Source organism: Trachinotus anak, unplaced genomic scaffold (genome assembly GCF_046630095.1).
Source record: "Trachinotus anak isolate AG129_WGS33_773 ecotype Australia unplaced genomic scaffold, CSIRO_AGI_Tana_v1 ptg000025l, whole genome shotgun sequence".
Lineage (NCBI taxonomy): Eukaryota > Metazoa > Chordata > Actinopteri > Carangiformes > Carangidae > Trachinotus > Trachinotus anak.
The window spans coordinates 7,861,433-7,881,745 of record NW_027273876.1 but is presented as its reverse complement, the minus strand read 5'-3'; the positions used below and the strand labels follow the sequence as shown (position 1 = coordinate 7,881,745).

Here is a 20,313-nt window from a genome sequence, read left to right as displayed (position 1 = left end):
AAAAACACGAAACTTTCTGTTATTAATGAAAAAATACTCTCCAGTTTCAATTTGGTTTGCAGGGATTGCGCTCTCAAACATACAGAAATGAGAGAGGAAACCGAAGCAAAAACACGAACTGATCCAAGGGCGCAACAGTTTAAGAATCACAGGGTTCAGCTGCCAACAAGCGCATCCTGCACTGCAGCCTATACATCTTCACAGTAACTGTCCTCTCCGTGGACCCGCACGGCCAACACAGGACCATGAATGACAAACCAAAAACCGACTCTCACTCTTTTTATATATATATATATATATATATATATATATAATATTAAAAATCATTATCGGATGTGGGAAAGGATTGGGGAGGGGGGGGGGGGGTGAGGGGGGGGGGGGGGGGGGGGGGCAAGCTGTCAGATAATATGTTCCTCGAATAGATGTCGATGGGAGGAGTTTCGTGCCTCAAGGGGGTAGGTAGACGCAAACACCTTCAGCATCTTTTCCGCGGTGCGCTTTAATGTGGAACCACAGCCTTATGTCGAAGCGTGGGGACCGGGAAACAGTCCAGCGCCGACACGGAGCTTTACTCTAATATGGGATTTCACGGCGCGGACGTGGGAGGCGATGTGAACGTGCACACACTTCTCTGACCTCTTGGGTAGCACACCGATCAAGTAAGGTAACTTTTTTTCTCTCTCTCTCTCTTTCACATAACAATAAATGAGATTTTGTGTTTATTAAGAACTTACTATTCACTGTATGAAGAATATTATTCGTCTTAAAACTCTTCACTTTCTTCCACTTTGCTCTGACAACGAAGTTTTCTAATCGTGAATAATTGTACTTGTTTTCAGCCAAACCAACTTCCAGTAATACAGAATTACAATTTCACATATATTTTAAGTTTAAAGAAATACTTTCTTTATTCACATTTTTTTTTTAAAGTGAAAATGCAAGGAGAAATCTCCTTTTATTGGCTAAAATGTTATTTTCTGCAGGAAATTGACGCTTTCTGAGATAGAGATTAATTGAGTTGTTAAGATGCTTTGCAGCGGCGAGCCATGAGGCGCAGCTGGAATTTAAGGACAAACAGCAAATTGCATTGGGCTGCAAAATGATGAAGGACTGGAGCCTGCTGGCTCCCTTTCAGACAGCACTATGTAGCTCCATATCTCAGTAGACCTAGTTTTATTTAATGCATTTTGTTTTACTTTCTTGTTCCCTTCATCAAATGTCTCAACGTGCTTCGTGCAGGGAAGGCTGAACTCAAACCACCTCCAGAGGGTTTCCACATTATTTTCCCTTGAGTGGACTGGAATGCAAAGATGCCGGTGCTGGAGAAAGAGACGGCCAGAGACCGAGACAGCCAAGTATGAAAACACATTGTTTCTATAGTGAAATTGTTTCTCCTTACATCAGCATTCATTCCATATCTTCCACATTATGTAAAGTTTTCAAACTGAGCCCCGTCGCTGTCCACGATGCTGTTTGCCAACTAACGGTGCTGGATTTCAGCACCAGGGACAGCGCCAGCTTCACTTTGCTTAATTGGCCGCTAGGGGCGAAAATTGTAGAGCAGGCTTTTCACCCCCCAGGGGTGTAAAAACTTATCCCAAACACTGATATAAAACATTTATGCAAAGAGCTTTTTTGTTTGTTTGTTTGTTTGTTTTTTCTGGGCAACATTTTGTGTCTTTTCAGAAGTTTGAATTTTTTTTTTACGTAGTCCCCATTTCCAGGAGCCCAGAGGTACAACTTACTTATAATACCAATGTACTGGTCAACATGAACATCTTGGTTTAACAACAGTATCTAGTATGCAAATGATCAACCATAAGACAGAAACTATAATCAATTTGCATCTTACATCCTTAAAAAAACAAGAGTGTTTTCAAGTCCCATGAGGCTGTGGGATTTATTCTCAAACAGCCCTTGAAGCATTTACAATGAATTATTAACTCTGGTTCTGATAACAATGAAAGTGTAAAGAAAAGATGTAAGGGAATTACCTCTTCAAAAAAAGATGATACATTTGCTCAGCAGCTGCTGTCCTTTCATTAATCTTAATGAGTATTTATACCAATCTGTTGTTTTTGTGACATCAGGTGTTGCCAAAGGTCCCTGTGCCCCCACTGAAACAAACCCTTGACACGTACTTGAAGTGTGTCCAGCACCTGGTGAAAGAGGAGCAGTTTAAGAAAACAAAAGCCGTCGTGGAGAAGTTTGGGGCTCCTGGAGGTGTCGGAGAGGTTCTCCAGAAGAAGCTTTTAGAGAGGAGGGACAAGACAACCAACTGGGTAAATTCTCAGATCTACGAGATAATAAAAAAAAAAAACACTGCTGCTCTTTGCTATAGGTGCATGAACTGCACAAGGCAGAAAAGAGAACAAATCCTACTTGACTTTCTCCCCCCTATCAATAATGATTTTTGGTTTTATAAAGTCTCTAAGAGTAGTTGTATGTTTCTATTTTGTACCTTTTTCTGCTTTATCAAATGCTCATTTGAAAAACTCAGAGGATGACTCAAAGGATCCAAGATATTGAATTTGACTTTTTACAATACAGTATTTGTAATCTGCATCAGCTATGATTGTGTTTTTCTGTAATAATAAGGTATCCAACTCTGCATTTGCTCCATTTGATTAGAAAATTAAAATAAAAATTGTCTCAGATTTTGTCTCCAATATGATAAAATCCCTATAATAATATCTAACCCATTCGTAAAAGTATTGAAAATAGTAAAACACCAGGTGAAGAAGATTTATCGGAGCCTCTGCTGGTCCTTTGTTGCTTCAGTGTCTCCTCCTGTGTCTGGGTGATCGCTCAGTCCACAGCTCATCCAGCTCAGTGAAATCTATCATGCTCCCACTCTCACTCTGACGCTCTCTCCCACTCTCCTTTTCATCTGGCAGTGACACACTGTAATAGTTTTTTTTACTCCATTGCCTGCAGTTCTCAGTTCTGAAAGTAATAACTTGAGTCTAAAACGTTTAGCAAAGCAACATTTCTCAAAAAGCATCCCTGTGTTTTTATTTAGGTCTATGACTACTGGCTGGAGGACATGTACTTGAACAACAGGTTGGCCCTGCCGGTCAACTCCAGTCCTGTCATGGTGTTTCCTAAGCAGACGTTCAGAGATCAGAAAGATGCCCTCAGGTATGTGCTGGACTTTTGCCTGTGCTTTGGTCAGACAATATAATATTTGCATGTTGTGAGTTTTATAAACTTTACCCCCCTCCTTCGTTAGCTTTTGACGCCACAGAGACACTGATGACAGTGGTTCAGAGAAGATTCAGACAGAACCTACAACAGAATCACGTGTAGGTTAATGACAGGAGCAATTAAAAGGAAAATCTTATAATAAATAATTTCATTAAAAAAAAACAGCTACTATATCGTAAGCATGTATGTAAGACTACAAAAAAAAAATGCACCTGTAACAGGACATCTAGATTTTCTTATCTAATCGTGTTTGACAACAGATAAGGTTTTGGATTAAGTGACTTGATCAAAGTGAAAGGGTTTCTTTCTCTACTGAATGTTCAGTCAACAAGGAAAGACAGATCTTCCTCCTGTGGAAGCTGCCACAATAGACGAAGAATAAAATGACATAAAATATAAAATCATTTATTAAAATGATTTATCAATCTCACAACAATTTTTGATAATCGATTAATTTGTCCAAAAAAATGTCAAAAAACACATTTTCCCAGAGTCCAAGTAGATGTCTACAAGGTGGAACCTTTCAAATGTTTGCTTGAAAATGTATTTAAATGATGAATTGATTATCAAAATAGTTGCAACGCTGCATTTTCGGTCGATCGCCTGATTGTTTCAGCTCTGCAGGAGACCCTTTTTCTCTACTGTAAGATGTTACTTCGTGGGCATCTGCATTTAAAACCGGCATGCTGAATGGTTAAGGCACATTTTCTGACAGATTTCAAGCAATTTTGGGAACTGTAGGAAATCTTTAATTTAAATGAAGGTACATAAATGCACCATGTTGCACCAAAAAAGTCAGATTTCTTGAGGCTATCTGATGGTCAATAATGTTTTTAGAAGTTTGGAAGTTGGTTGTTTAATTCAGTGTGTGCCCTCTTGGTTCTTTAAGACACTGTGAACTGTGAAGAAAGTGAAAACAGACACCAGATACCAAAGGTTTACAAGACTGGATGCTGCACACCATCAACAACGACAGAAAATATACATATCGTTCAGCTCTGCAGCCGCTGACAGGTTTTATGTTCTTCCAAGCAGACGCAGTCTCAGATTAAGATCTAAATGACAGACAGACATGGAAAAAATCACTGGCATCATCTCTTGACCAAATCTCTGCCCATTATTAAATGAGTCATGGTCAACAAAACATTACACCAGTCTGTCCAGCCCTATAACTCAACATTAGCTTTTGTCAGCTCGTGCTGCACAAACTGAATATTTCCAGAGCACCAAAAGCAGCTGGTAATCCACTGACACGGCCACTTATTAGATTGGGAGTGACAGGGCCAAGCTCTCCGCAGAGACTGTTAGTCAGGCCTCATTTCGGGGTGTGGTGCACTGCGGCCGCCTCCTTTCTATTGATCTAGCTTTGAACGTAATAACAACAAGACAAATGACATACAACACAGGACCTGACAGGGCTCTGTGTTTTCCCTATTTGCCCACACTGCCCACTCACACATACAGACAGCCTCTCTCTCACAAACACAGATAAACACACACAGCTTGCTCACTGTATCCTAGTAATTTACCATAATGTGATTACTGAGTCCTTTGAGAGATGAGAGTACATCTAATTATAATCACCGGCCAGTCCGCTGTATATGTTCAGTGTTTTACAGCGAACTCTGTGCCATGCTTTAATTTTCGTCCCTTTCATCCTTTTTAGATTTGCAGCTCAAATCATCAAAGGTGTTTTGGAGTATAAGGGACTCATTGAACAGTAAGTATCCTCAGAGTCCTACATCTCATCTACGTCACCTTCTACACAACTAAAGTCAGTCAATTGAAAGTGAAAATAAAATGTGTAGTGATGAGAGTGAAGTCAGAGTCCTCAGAGGTGATCTGATGTCTGTGATAATATCTCTCAGACGAGCACTACCGGTGGATTTCGCTCGAGGCCAGTTAGCTGGAACCCCTCTGTGCATGGAGCAGTACTACCGCCTCTTCACCTCCTACCGCTACCCAGGGATAAAGACAGACACACTGAAGGTCCAGATGAACGCAGCCTCCTCAGCGCCGGAGCACATTATTGTGGCGTGCAAGAACCAGGTCAGACGCTGCACTCACTTCTAACTGAAGACAGTGGCAGGTCCATTTGCAAGAAAATATGTCAGGGATATTTTAATATGATGTTCAGTTTATCAACAGATGCTGAAAGAAGAATTGTTTTACAGCAGTCAGTACATCACATAAGACACAAGCTAGTTTCTTATCACCATCTACATGGAAAATATTTCACTTCATGCAGCAATACTGGCCTCTAGTGCAGATAAACTATTCCTTCATCAGATTGTGAAGCACAGGAAATCTCTGAACATCTAAACTGACTACAAAAGACCTTATTATCTGTTCTGTCAGCAGTGCCATATTTGAATATGATTTACTACAGACATCATAGGAACACGATCATTCGTATACAACTGAAAAAGTCTAAATCCTCCACCATGTTAAGCTGCAGCAGTCCTGATTTCAAGTAACAGGAAGTTGGAACATTTTAGGAAGTTAAATTTATAAAATGCTCAAAGGACTCAAAAGAGGATAAGCTTACCTATATTAAACAAATAAGCAATTTATCACAAAATAAACTGATGTAATATAGTTAGCAAAACCAACTGCATGACACAAAATACTGGACAGAAAATTTATAACACATTTCCCTGAGCTACCAGCTGTTACTTGCCACATCTCCGCACCACTTTATAGACCCTTAGCATAAACTGCTTAAGATTGTACATCAACCTCTACAAGTGAATTTTCTACCCAGTTATCTCAGTATACAGGGCAGACTATGACTTCTATTCCAATTGTTAGTGGCTAATCATTTGACTCATCTGTAATTTACATTTTTAAAGGGATAGGAGAGCCAGGCCTGAGTATGGCTGCACCTTTTTCATTCTGACAAACACAGTGCCTTTATGAAACTGCCAGAGGTAACTCTCTTGTTGTTGTCTCCAGATGTGAAAGCATATATTTGAATATTCAAACCGGTCAGAATTATTTCCATATCAAGATACACAAATAGCTCAGAATGCAACCACTGACAATTACATTGATCTCTGGGGCCTGACTGATCAGGAAGTAGCATATAGAAAACATGGAATGGGTCATGTATGTATCTCATCTTAATTTCTGGGTCACAGTGAAGCTTTAATACAGCAGCAGGTGCAGACAGTCATCTGTCACACTCCCAACAAGATTCACCCAACTGTGCTGTGTATTTTAGATGCAAGATTTTCTATTTATTAGAGATGTTTTTAAAAATGTATAACATGGTTGAAGCTTAACGCCATGCGACAGTACGTGGATAAAGATTTTAGTTAACTGGTAATATCTGCAAAATCTGCATTTTGTGTGTTTCTCACATAAACTTTAAATTAGCACTGAACTGAAGGCACAGTGGGCTCCCTCACCATGGTTCTGGGAACTATCAATCTGCAGCACTTAAGGGCCTGTCCCTATGGAGATACAGGCAGTTAACTTAATTACTGTTGAGTGAATCTGCCACTTGTCTGAGAGCTTCCTTGAGTAGCATCTTTAACTGATAGGAGCCATACTTTCAGGAGCAGTTGGCCATTTTTAGTCCCTGCCATCGCTACTAATATCCCATTTATCTCAGCTACAAAAATATTGTATGTGGAAGTAGCAATGCTTATGTCTTTCAGGTGATACAGTGCATAATAGAGTAGTTAAGAAACATGTGATTTCTGTAATTTATTTTTCTCACTAGTTTTTCGTGTTGGATGTCGTCGCAAACAGCAAGCAGCTCAACGAGACAGAGATCTTATCACAACTGGAGAAGATCATGAAAATGGCTGAAAACGCTAAAGAAAGACTCCCTCCTGTTGGTATCCTGACATCCGATGGAAGAACAGAATGGGCCCAGGCCAGAGATGCACTCACAAAAGGTCTCAGCTCAAACATGTCTCTAATTTTTTTGTCACGTTTATGATCTCTCTCAGAAGTCTTGATCAACCATGAACCACTTCTAGATGGATAACCCAGAACATACTTTATCTTCTTCCTTCTTCCATCCAGATCAAACCAACAGGGACTCTCTGGCCCTGATTGAGAGCTGTCTGTGTTTGGTATGTCTGGATGAAGCCAGCGGCCTGATGCCCAACGATACCAACAGGGCCCTGCTGATGTTGCATGGTGGCGGCCGTGAGAGGAATGGTGCAAACCGCTGGTATGACAAGTCAATGCAGGTAGGACCATGTTAAAGGTGCGTCAGTCCTCCATGAATAAAGGGTTTGTTCCATTTGTTAATCCAGATTCTCACAGTTTGTTGTAGGAATGGATGGGATATGTGGAGTCGTGTGCGAGCATTCACCATTCGAGGGAATAGTTCTGGTGCAGTGCTCTGAGTACTTGATGAAATATATGTAAGTGAACTCATGGCAGCAAGATACACTGAATCCTTTTATCTCAATGAATCCTGCTGAGGATGACGAGTTGTTCTAAACAGAATTGGGAGTCCCTCCAAGATGGCAAGGGCATCCAGCATCAGAGAGCTCCCCCCTCCAAGAAGATTGCTTTGGAAACTTAACCCGCACATCCAGGGTCTCCTGACAGCATCTGGAGACAGACTCCAGAGGCAAGGCCCACACAAACAAACGCTGGCCAACATTCACAAAATATTGGGCTTTGTAGAGACATAAGGTCTCATATTGTGCTCTCTCCTTTAGGCTGGTGAATAATCTTGACATGGATGTTTTCAAGTTCAAAGCTTATGGAAAAGAATTCATCAAAAAGCAGAAGATGAGTCCAGATGCGTTTATACAAGTCGCCTTACAACTTGCATTTTACAAGTAAAGAACATTCATTAAGTCTATGTTTCAATTTTATGAAAGATTTCTTGGCCCTTTCAAATATGTGAATATTGCCATGATCATGTCTGTCATGTATTCAGATGCAATGGAAGACTCGTGTCCACTTACGAGAGTGCATCTATCCGGCGTTTCCAAGAAGGTCGGGTAGATAACATTCGCTCTGCCACCCCTGAGGCCCTGGCCTTCGTGATGTCCATGACAGACGAGAGGGTCACTTTCACCGTGAGTCATTTTTCTCACTTTGACTCCAATTAATGAGCAACTCCCATATCACTGTTCATCACGCCTGCTTAAATGAAACAGGCGCAACAGGCCACCTCCGCATGCCAAACCCAATCTCTCCGTTCAGACAGATGATCTCCCTGCAGATCTCCAGATAATGGATCTGTGAAAAATGAATTTACTAGATGTACGGCTCTCTTTTTGAACAATGTGAGAAATGCTCTGTTTTTACTTTTTTCTCTAATAAGTATTTACTTCTCTTACAGGACTCAGAAAAAATGAAACGATTAAGGGATGCAATTAATGCCCAGACAAATTACACAATTGCAGTAAGTATTTTAAACCAGTTTTCAATATATTAATGTCACAGCCAAAATTGAAATTACTTGTTTAGTTTAAAAACTAAAAACATGATCTTATAATGATGCTCCATCCAAAATGTATCACTCACTCCCTGGAGACTTTAAAGGAGTAGTCCGACACTGGGAAATGCACTTGCTGGCTTTCTTGCCAAGAGGTAAATGGAAAGCTCAATACCACATCCGTCCTCTAAATATGAAGCTACGACAAGGAGACAGTTAGCTTAGCTTAGCACAAAAACTATAGCGGGGGAAATTAGCTAGCCTGCCTCCATCTAAAGGTAAACAAAAAACAGCTGCTTACCAGCACCTTTAAAGCTCACTAATTAGCATGTAATGTCTAATTTCTTCAATCAGTGCAAAAACTGAGATATAAAAATGAGGGTTTGTGGTTTTATAGATGTTATGTACTGAGCTCTACCCAGAGTTCTGGCAGAAATCCTGGGTAACTGAACACACATCACTGGTATTGGGTTAGTGACTCATGTTTTTTTTGATTTTGGTTGTGAGTCAAACAAGACACCCAGTTCATAAAACCATTGTGGTACCTCATTTTGTAAGAGACATTGACTAAAATGGAAAATTTCGAGATTGCCACTGTGACAAATTTTAGGTGAGGTGTCACTTGAAGCAAGGAGCTATAGTTCACAATTTTTTAATCCACAGACCAAAATTGGTGTGTAGCACCCTTTCTATCTCAATTATCACAGTTCACAAGGCCTGTGGTCCGACTGCAACTCAGGTTGTTCACTGAACATCTGAAAACTACTATGATGTAACCATTATAGTGGGAAGGGTAGTGTGGACTGGGCCTGTGAAGCCCACCCCTGCTCATATTGGGGCTCTAATTTAAAAGATTTCGTTAGCACTAAGCAAAAAAACCTGTCTTTCAGGCTATTACAGGAATGGCAATAGACAATCATCTGCTTGGGCTCCTGAGGATCTCAAAGGAGCTCAACATGGAGAAGCCAGAGATCTTCTGTGATGAGACATATCTGGCCAATAACCAGTTCATCCTCTCTACCAGTCAGGTAACACGAAATGGCATTATATTCTAACATATAACATTTTCTTGCTTGAAATGATTGCTTTAAATGCCATGCTTATGCTTGACAATGGAGAGGATGTACGGTATATGTACACATACCTCCCAGGAACTTTGACACATCAAATTTCACATACAGCGGAAATGGTGCTGATAATATTTTTCTGCTTTACATATCATTCATTCTAACTACCTCCTCTTCCGGGCGGAAGTACAGTGATGACAAAACTGTCAGTCACCACAACAGAGATAGATATGCAGATGTGCTTACTAAGATACCTACATGAGACTGATTATGCTGTGAAAAGAGACACAGTTCTCAGAGCTTAGGAACTTTCCTCTTCTTCTTCACTAGCCGGCTGTAAATTACAAAAAGGTGGAGCTCACTTTTAAACTATTCTAACTGCCCCTTTCCAGAATGAAAACTGGACTGCCACTTGCCAAAACTATGTACATGTACAAGAGAGGGAGGTCTGCCGTAGACATTTGAACAGTGACTGAGACTGCAAACAGCCGAACAACTCTTTACAAAAGACAAATTTAAATATTTTGATTTTGTAGTTTGATTTGGGATCCTCACTGAGAAATCTGTTGCTGTTACAGTCTTTTTAATTGGAGTCCCTGCCAGTCATCGGCTGCCCTCAGCATTGGGTTTATTCACTTCTCACCATTTCTGTATTTAGCTGTAGCTCAGCTGCTGGTGCTTGAACTCCACTCTAAAAATAAATATAATTTAATAATAATCTATAACTACTCAACTACATTAAATACATACACTCCACAAACTACACATTCACAGAAGCTCACGGTTGCATTGTTATTTGACTGACTGAGTGGTGCTGGTACACGTAAATTAAATGACTATGGGATGACTTCAGCCTTGGCATGCTTTTCCTTTTCTGGTAACAAAAGAAAGAGCATCTGTTGTTTATACTCAGGAGTAACTTGTCAAATTCAGATTGTTAATGCGTAATCATTAGTAATCATGAAATTCTGAGCAAAATGAATGCGCCTTTTGAAACACTCTGTCACCAGTTAATGAACTTCAACAGTCATTCAACCCACGCCGTGTGCAGTGACGCTTTGTCATCATAATATTCTCTGTCAGCGAGCCCTTTGCTAGAAGTGACACACTACTGACAAAAACTCATCTGTGGAAAACAAGGGAAACAAGATATCACAGAGTTTCCCAAGCAATAAGCAATAAAGATGTCAAAGGAAAAACTACCTCTACCTACTACATATGCAGGGTCACAGCAGTCATTGCTGGCTGTGGTGGGGTGTAAACTGACGCCAGAGTGATAAAACTCCCTCATTTAGAGCTTAGTTAATTAATCAGTTAACAGAAAACCAACTACCAACTATTTTAATAAATATTTGAATAATTGATTTGGGTCATTTATCAAGCAAAAACAACCATTTACTTATTCCAGCTTGTCAAATGTGATGATTTGTTGTTTTGCCTGTTTTATATAATTATAAATGAAATATATTAGAGTTTCAGACTGCTGACTGGACTATGTAAGCTATTTGAAGAGGTCCCAATGGGCTCTGGAAACTTGTAATGAGCATTTTTCCCTAATTTCTGCAGCTTATGGATCAAATGCTCATTAGTAACAGCCCTTATTTGATTACTCTGTCTCTTGTCTATCTAAACTGTTGTAACCCAGGCTGTGTCCTTCTGTCTCCAGGTTCCAACCACAGTGGAAATGTTCTGTTGCTATGGCCCGGTGGTACCCAATGGCTATGGCGCCTGTTACAACCCGCAGTCAGACCACATCATCTTCTGTGTGTCTAGTTTCTGGGAGAACACAGAGACGAGCTCGGCCGTTTTCGTCAAAGCCTTGAATGAGGGCCTGCTTGAAATCAGGGACCTGTGCAATAGAAGCAGCGCTGCGGCTACCAAACTGGCTGATAGCAGCCAGGGAGCCAGCCACCCTCATAAATCAGGGAAGTAAGCCATACTGAGAGAGCACGCCCACTCAGCTGCTCCTCTCAGCACTCCTAGACTTTAGATTTCAACTTTAGACTCAGTAGTCGAGATGCCGTCATGTGTCTTTGTTGTCTGTGCAATAGTGTTTCCTTCACAACAAAGTGCAAAGCCTTAAAAGTTCATATATATAGTATGTAAATATTTTAAAAAATGTGAACAAAAAGTGGAAAACAAGTTTTCTTTTGGATCTGTGTAGACAGAATGATTTCTGCTTGAATCAGTAGACTGAGATTAACTGGTCTGCTGCCTTTAGGAAACTGAAGCCATGCCTGCTTTGTAGCACTGATGTGAGGGGAAGCTCCTTCACCAGAGAGTGAATAAACTGGGTGACCCAATATATATCTCACACACATAGAGTAGTAATGTATTAGACATGACAGGATTGTGTAAAAAAAAACAAACAAAAAAAAACCAAACACCTGTAGTATATTTAAGTGACTTTTAACAATCATGACATCCTGTAAATGTGATACTGCCAACCTGTTTCACTTTGTGTCTGCCATTATGGTATTATAAGTGTTTCAATGTGCTAAAGTTATTTTGACTCTGGTATGTAAAGTGTTTTATTCTACTGACACCATAAGGTTGCCAAAGAGGTTGTGCATATGTGAAATCTGTCTGAAGAGGCACTTTAAAATATTTATGTAAAGACATGAATGAATAACTGTAAACTTTCGAGGGAAAATGTGTGTGGTATGGTTTCAGTGGCACATTTGAAGTCATCTAGTTGTACTGTATGTATGTGTTCAATATTATAGCAATAGTCAAAAGGTATAATGACCAAATGCTACTTTATAAGCAAGATACAGTCCAGTGGTGACTAGGCGAGGCAAACCACTGTGTTTATGTGTATATAAGTGCTTTTTATTAGCACTTAGAGGTAGAATGAGATGAGAGTAGTGATGTATTGTTGTACTGTTGGTACTTTGTGCAATAACAAAATAGCAAGTGCAGTGAGGGTATATGTGCAATTTAGCAAATCTGTCAAATAGATGCATGGAACTTGTGTAAAATGAAATTAGGTTTAACTATAGCTGCTATTTTTGATATTAAAAAACACTGGAAGTAACATTAGAATGAATTATGGCAATCGACATCATGCATGCCGTTTTGGTGAAAGATGTCCATTCAAAGTGTACTGTGACATAGATTCATCTGCAAATGTATATTGTGGGTCTTAAAAATGTGAGGATATTTGTTGTCCCGTGTCCAGATCACATTTACTGTATGTTTGTTGTGTATCTGTGTATCATCAGCCAAAGTGAATGTGAACCATGTCGATGGTTAATGTCAAGAAAAGACACACTTGCATGTTTATTCTTATATACTAACAGTATTTTTGTAGGTCCACATGAAGAGCTTAAATAATGATAGCAAAATATTATTCCAGTGTACACATGAGTAACAAAAATGCCTTAAAATAAAGTGATGCAAACTGTTTTCCATAATTCCTGACAGATGTAATATTCTATAAATGTTTAATGTTTTACCTCTGATGTTAATTTAATCTACTTGGTGTTTGCTGTCTATTCTGACTGGTATATGTAAAAGAATGTAATATTTGTCATGTGTTACTCGGTGGATTTTCCCTTTGTCTTGTTCATAAAAAGTAACTTATGAGTGAGTAAATCAGGCTGTTGTATCTATTGTACCACAGCGTATCAATAATGTGGGCAGATAAATTAATGTTGCACTCATCCATAGCCACAATTTTGTGAATGGCAACTAATGTGCAACACATCATTGACAAGGAGAATATAGTGTTTTATTGAGTCATTTAATGTTCAATGAATGTTCAGTGAACATTTATTTTTTTAGGTTACGATGATATTTTGCTGATGGAAGACATTGCCACTTTAAGATGGAATGAAAACTGCCATGGAGCTAAACCTGATCAATTCCAGAAATAAAATGAACCCCAAACTATCATATCTAGTATTGTCAGTGTTTTCTTGAAATTGAAACTTTGTCCAGCTTTTCCTTAATATATGAGATGCTCTAGTAATGCTAGAAACAACCCAAGTTATCTGCTGCCAATTGACTTTGTACATTGAATCCTATGATTACACCAGTAACCTAGTTGTCCACACTTGAAATACATAGCGACAACAACTACTTTTGAAGCAACATTCAGATGTTGTAGGACGATTTACTTATGAGATGTTGCTCAGCTGACTTAAATATTTTCGATAAAACCTTTTACAGCTTTTTTGTTGTTGTTGTTTTTTGGTTTTTTTTCCACAAAAAAAAAAAAAACAGTTTAATTCGTTGTCCAAATGCCTGGTATTTATACAAAAGCTTTAAATTGAGAGATAAGCGATACCATGACCTGGATGACTGAGAATCTTCAGAGACATGACACTACTGTCAATCAAAGTTACTGATGTTCTCTGATGCAAGATTTGTTTCAGTGTTTCAGTAATGGTTGAAAAAAAAAGTCTGTAATTGATTCAATGCCACAACCTCAACTGAGATATACACACAAGAACAAATTTACTCAAATTAATTTCTGTTTCCAAACACACTGCTAAGCTAATACTGTTGTGAAGTAAACCCCTCCCGTGATAATCAGTACAAAGTAAAGAACAATAAAGTACAAAATAAGTACAACTGTATCGGAGAAACAGTTGGGACTGGTTTGCATAGGGCTGTCTGTTTGCAGCAAGGCCATTTCACTAACACACTCCCGACAGATGGCCTCGTTTCATTGGTATCTGATAAGGTCTTTGGGGAGAGACCCAAATTTAATTCTCCATTGGTTAAACCACTGAACCAGGTCAACCACGTGCCCAAAAAACATTAAACAGTTAGTCAAGCTTCCATGAACTTTATTCCATTAAATTTGAAATACAAACTGGGCTGAAACTAAATCTTGCAGACTCATGGATTAAACAAACAGCTCATAGCGGTAACAAACACAAGCACTGCATAAAGGGGCGCGTTGGGAGACCTTAAGTGTTTAAATCCAATGAAGCAACTGAATCGTCATTGGTGAAGATCGAATGAGTTGCAAATAAATATACAACTTACCCAGAGCTCGTCTAAGGATAAATAAATTATCAGAAATCTTCATAATTACACGTCAGACATGCTAACGTTAGCTTCTAGCTCAGACAGAATGATGGTTATGTGTTGTCAAGCAAGAGAAAACAGTTCTGAAATGTAAAATAATAGAATTTCAATCATGTGATAAAACGTGATTAATTGTGCTACTTTTCAACTATTGAGATTCAGCAATTAATCACGATTAAGAAAAAAATTATCATTTGACAGCCCTAATTTAAAGGTTTATCAGATGCCAAAACTTTGCACAACAGTTATAGTACTCACAGCAACTTGGCATCATGGCAGCTACTGCTATTTCTTTGGTCACAACGAATGAGAGGTGAAGACTGTGATGTGTGCGTTTACAAGTATTTAACTGGCCAATACAGCACCTTGCCAGATGATGTCACTTTGCATTGCATCAAAAGTTGAGTCAACTTTCTTGCCAGATGACCCTGCAGTGTTTTGCCAGAGCCCCCTGTGTTGGCATTGTGCTGCTGCACCATTAGACAGGCTGCTATCAAATGAATGAGAGGTGTTTTTTTCACGTAGGGTTAAGAGTCGATGCTAACTAACTGACAGACAATATAGATGTAAATTCTCCCACTGAGGTTGCATTTAGGTATTGAAAACCACTTTGAGGAAAACATCTCACACTGCTGTGGAAGTCGCCTCACAGGTCTAATGCTGGCTGTCCAGCCACGAGTCTATCGACAGAACATTAAACTGCGACATCTGAAGCCAGTGCTGGAGGCGACCAGAGGTTTCACTGCGTGAGGAGCAGCTACTGACAAACCCTGGCGTTGAGATCAATGGCGGAAGCCCACCTGGAGATGGATGACGGGAGAATATTACCACTAATAAGTGTCTGCCATGCCGCAGATGGAGACAGAGCCTCACCTGCTGGCTGCTATCGACTGGAGAGGGGAGCAAAGGGGAGCAGAGCTGTCTATCCATGTTCCCTCCTTCCCGCCTCAGGGCCTGCTAGAGTCCAAGAGAAATGTACGGCCAGGTTTCTACCTCAGCTGCGAACGGCAAAAGTTAAAAGCAAGTTAAATCTCATACATAGAAATTTTCTCTGCAATAGGCAAGTGAGTTATAAAGAGATCCACTGTCATATGATGAGAAACTGAAGATGAACTCACCAGGAACTGGCAGAAAATGATTAGTAGCTGCAAGGCCACAATTTGAGATGGTCAAGTGCAATTTAATGCTAAATATCATGAAATACAGAGACAGCAAGTTTCTTCAAACAGTGCCACAGTGGGCACAAGGCATCACTTCATAGAACGCTAGCTTTCTGTCCTTACAGCTGACCAGTGGACATGCACTAAACCCACGAGCACGTCAGCTCTCACAAATCATGCGCTGTACTCACTAATCACCATGTGGTCGTAATGAGCCTCTGTAATTGAACACGTGCACATGAATCAAAAATAACAGCCGCAAGATTACAATCTGACTCTATTCAACAGCCAATTAGTTACACTGAACCTGTCATCCAAATGTGTTCCCCGCACTATTAATGTATTAGATAATTCAGACACCCCAAGCCATGATGCAGCCATCTTTGGAAATAAATCTGAGGTTGAACCCTCCCCCCCCCCGAAAATAAAAGTCCCTTTGTCTTGTGTTTCAGATATTGACATTTAAGAAGAAATTCAAAGATAGTGCCACTGCCATTCTTACAATCTTTCAATTAAGGCTGAGTCTATATTATAGCTGTCTGTTTTCATTCACAAAGGTATTCTGATAATGGCCATTCTGGCATTTATGAGGGAACTGCTCCCAGGGCAGGAGCTACATTTACACACCATCTTGGAGCCTAATTGGGCAAGAAGTGAAGCCCCATTAAATAATACGCCACAATATAGTATATGACAAGAGCTGAGACGCAGCACCTCCATGGAACCTGTCCCATTTAAGTTAGAAGTGGATAAAAGCACTGATAGTTTTATGAACAGGGAATGAATCAGCATTAAGAAATGTGCAAAGTTTTTATTATATAAAGGAAGAATTGTCAAAATAGAACATGAAATGTTCAGATTTTTCTTAAGGATTGCAGTATAATAATATCCTAGGGCTCATCAATTAATTCGGCAAGAAAATATTAAAAAGACTGCAGTCATAATCACACCTTGTTGCATATCACTACAGTAGAATAGCCAACTTCAAGCTCTTCACTTCAGCGACTGTCAACGCTTTCTTCAGCTGTTATGATATGTTATAATGAGGCTCTGCTGGGTGACAACATGACACCTATTCATCTCAAGGTAGACTGCTTCTCATTTCTTTTCCCATTTACTCCCTGTTCAGTGCAGGTACTTGTTTTCTCGTGGTTTCTAAACAATAATCCTTGGCCAGGCTGCATATCAGCTGTAACACGAGCCACGCTACTGTAAACGTAGCACCTAAACAGTGTTGGCAACGTATGATTCATTTTGTGATGAGAAGATCAATAACCAATTTGAAGATGACTTGGTGGAGAGGATCCAGATTGCAGGGCTGTGCTTCGATGTGCAGCGTAAATCTCGGGGTGGTGGATGTGCATCTAGGCCTGCCACAGCTCCTGCTCCGGGGAATGATTTATGCCTCCGTCCTGTGACATGTCCTGTAGCGGTTGGGCTCTCATCGAACGGCCAGGGCTAATTTGAGTGGCCTCAGTGAAAGAGGTTGGCAAGTGAATAGCGCGGACGGTAAGCGAAAGGGTCAGGGTGTTATGGTTAAAGAAAGTGCAGAAATTCATTCATTGGTGTGGAGGGAAAAAAAAACCTCACCAGTCATTAATCATTAGCTTTATCATCATGAGCATTATCATAAGCGCACGGGGGAGCTCAGAGGAATATAGATTACTTCTTTCAAGCACATAAATGCAAGATCTGAACAGAAATAAAAAGGAAAAAGAGATGGAAAGTGAGAGTTCATGACTGGATGCGAGTTAAGACTCTGGAAGGTAAATGGTTGTGCCAGGCCATCATCTTAAGACCAGAATCAATCATCCACAAAAGCACTGCAAAGAGACAATTGCTTAAATGGCATCCTCACATCGGAGTAACAACCCTTCTTCCGCCTGCATGGCCTCCCAGTTCAGCATGAGAGCCAGTTGTATAAGTGCCAAATATGAATGGATCCAACACGACAGGAGGGGGAAAGTTAGATGGAGGGAACTCATTAGGAGCGACGCAGTCTCCTCACAAACCCTATCTCGGTAATGCAGAAGAATTTGTGAACTGGCCATGAGTTCTGAGGGAGATCTTATAATGCTTGACAAGTGAAAACCGCCACCAGGCAGCTAATAGCTACACTGTCAATGAGGGCAAATAAAAAGGCATGAGTTTGCATGCATGTAGGCTTTGTGGCTCTGGTCATGTGAGACACACACTTCGCAAAAGGCAATTCCCAGACTCCCTAAGTTCCCCAACAGATCTGTCCCGCTGCCAGGCCAGATGTGAGATGGTAGGGATTGTTGGTGTTAGTAAAAGGGGTTGACTGAGGCGAAAAGGAGTTTAAAAAAAAAAAAAGAAAAAAAGGTGTGCTTCACTAAGTGCTCAGCTCCCAGGTGGCCATCTGTCCCAGTAATATCGTCCCTGTGGAGCGGAGCCGTGTGAGGTGGAGAGGAGATGAACAGAGGCCCACGGTGAACAGCAGCAGCAGCAGCTTCCTCAAGCCCACAGCTGCAAGTGGCTCCATCACTCTCAGGACTCCAGTAAGTTAACCACACGCCATGGAGCGGCGCCCGCTTCCTGACTGCGCCAATTACAGTGACCCATTATGAGGAACGAACGCAGCCTCAACAGATGGATGAACGTGAGGTGTGTTCATTCGCTTGTTTGGTGAAAGAAAAGAGAAAGCCTATTTTGATGCTGATGTGCTTCTTGCACACAACCAGACTTTTTAAAGCTTCCACAATGGATCATTCTTATTTTTATGTGACATTTATATGGTTACTTTGCCAAAGTGTGGTTTAAGGATCAGGTAAAAGTCTTATGACATAATAAGGTACTTTCCAAAACTCTTTCCATAAAGAAGGAGAATTAAAGGTCATTGTACATTCAATCTTCCACAGAGCCTTTAACATTTTTAAATATATCCACAATTTCACTATTAAACATACAACACAATAATCTACACTAGGAGAAATGATTTAGTCCTGTGACCAACCAGCCCCTTCTGCTGAAGCAAACAACAGCTGAAATACTGAAAAACTGCACCTTGAGGAACGCACACACTGTGATCAACGAACACATTACGCTGCATAGTTCACAGGGGAATTCCCTCTGAAATAAAGTTAATCCTTGCGCAAAGAGATATTATGAGAAATAAGATCAGAGGCATTAGGAACCTAATGGGCCACACAGTTGTGAAGTAATACTCTGTGGCCACCTTTCACACCCAGGTTTGGCTCTGTACTTTCTTGAGCTCATTTGTGTGTATTTACTTCCAGGAGGCGGTGAAGGTGGTTGGAGGAACAGCAGCAAGGAGCCAGCCGGAGCTGTAAAGTAATGGTTCCATTTTTAATGAGCGGCTGGGGAGCGCAATATCTGGTGACAAAGAGGGTTCCTCTGCCGAGTGTCTGTCACAGTGGAAAGGCTCATCCTAAATCTTGCTCTTATTGCAACGACCAGAGCGACAATATCTCACTCCGGAGACAGAACTTCAGGTTTTTATAGGTGCTTGGATAATTGAACAGCAAGAGGTAAAAAGGTCTAATCCACTTACCCGTAAAGGAAGTGTATCCAAACTAAATGACTGCTGAATTGGTATTGGTATTCTCCTCTCTCTCTGTTGCCTTTCACTCGTAGTAGTTTGTCAATGAAATATGTTTGTGAACCAGCTAGCGGTGTTTGGCACCGGAGCGATGGTGTCATCTAAGCTACATGTGTCCTGGTGTAAATAAGCCTGTCAGTTTAGCCAGTAGTTCATATGTAACAGAGGACAGGACTGAGGGATGGTGGCAGTGCCACTTTATGGCTCCTCAAACCACACTTGTCAGGGAAACTGGCCCACGAGACAGCTCGGATGGGCAGGACAAATAGGCTTTGTCTCTGTAGTTTACAATTACCCAGGCTATATAGCATTTTCAGTCTCTGAGAAATATCAGCTGGCACTGATTCACTGTTGCTTTCGCCAGGGTGAAAGCGAACAGCAAGGTGGACTTTTACTTTCATACCCAAACAAAACACACATGTCAAAAGCACCAAAATGATTACAATATGAGAGATCCAAATATGACCTTCCAGGTGGTTGGAAAACAATCTGACACTAATGAAACTCTTGAAATTTTGCGCACATATTAGATAATAATACATTTTCCATCTGCACACAGAAAAAATCTAAATGCTTTGCCAAGGAGGTGAAAAACAGTCATTTATACCTGTAAAGGGCTCTGGCCACAAATCACTTACTCTTATTTTCTTATTTGGTGTGCCTTAATATGTTGTTTTATTTCCAAGTTAAGTGCTTGATCATGAATAAGATGTTAAGCAGAGTGCAAAGATAAAAGAATCTATCTATGTATTTTTCATCTTAATTAGAAGTCATAAATCCCCCAGAGTTATGATACTTGCAACCACTTTAGCATGTCTCATTTATGTTTGGATTAAAAAGGATGTC

General features: G+C 40.3%; 1 protein-coding gene across 2 annotated transcripts; it reads left to right on the top strand.

Moving 5' to 3' along the window:
- The first annotated feature begins 484 nt into the window (after positions 1-484).
- LOC139609203 (choline O-acetyltransferase-like) lies at positions 485-13,584 on the top strand. 2 transcript variants are annotated; one of them, XM_071463489.1, is made up of 15 exons: positions 485-659; positions 1,240-1,355; positions 2,091-2,282; positions 3,023-3,141; positions 4,874-4,927; positions 5,076-5,256; positions 6,935-7,112; positions 7,243-7,412; positions 7,489-7,589; positions 7,673-7,801; positions 7,893-8,015; positions 8,117-8,258; positions 8,525-8,587; positions 9,511-9,648; positions 11,354-13,584. In XM_071463489.1, exons 2-15 carry the CDS (start codon positions 1,311-1,313, stop codon positions 11,618-11,620), a joined length of 1,902 nt encoding a protein of 633 aa, XP_071319590.1. In that variant the 5' UTR covers positions 485-659; positions 1,240-1,310; the 3' UTR covers positions 11,621-13,584. The 2 variants fall into 2 exon arrangements, with proteins under 2 accessions (XP_071319590.1, XP_071319589.1); XM_071463488.1 differs by having other exon boundaries at positions 485-664.
- The last annotated feature ends 6,729 nt before the right edge of the window (positions 13,585-20,313 follow it).

Excerpts from the sequence above, each read along its gene's own strand:
- LOC139609203 (XM_071463489.1), top strand. The coding sequence starts at position 1,311 with ATGCCGGTGCTGGAGAAAGAGACGGCCAGAGACCGAGACAGCCAA. Across the intron at positions 3,142-4,873 it reads GATCAGAAAGATGCCCTCAG|ATTTGCAGCTCAAATCATCA; the intron begins GTATGTGCTGGA and ends CATCCTTTTTAG. Across the intron at positions 8,588-9,510 it reads AGACAAATTACACAATTGCA|GCTATTACAGGAATGGCAAT; the intron begins GTAAGTATTTTA and ends CCTGTCTTTCAG.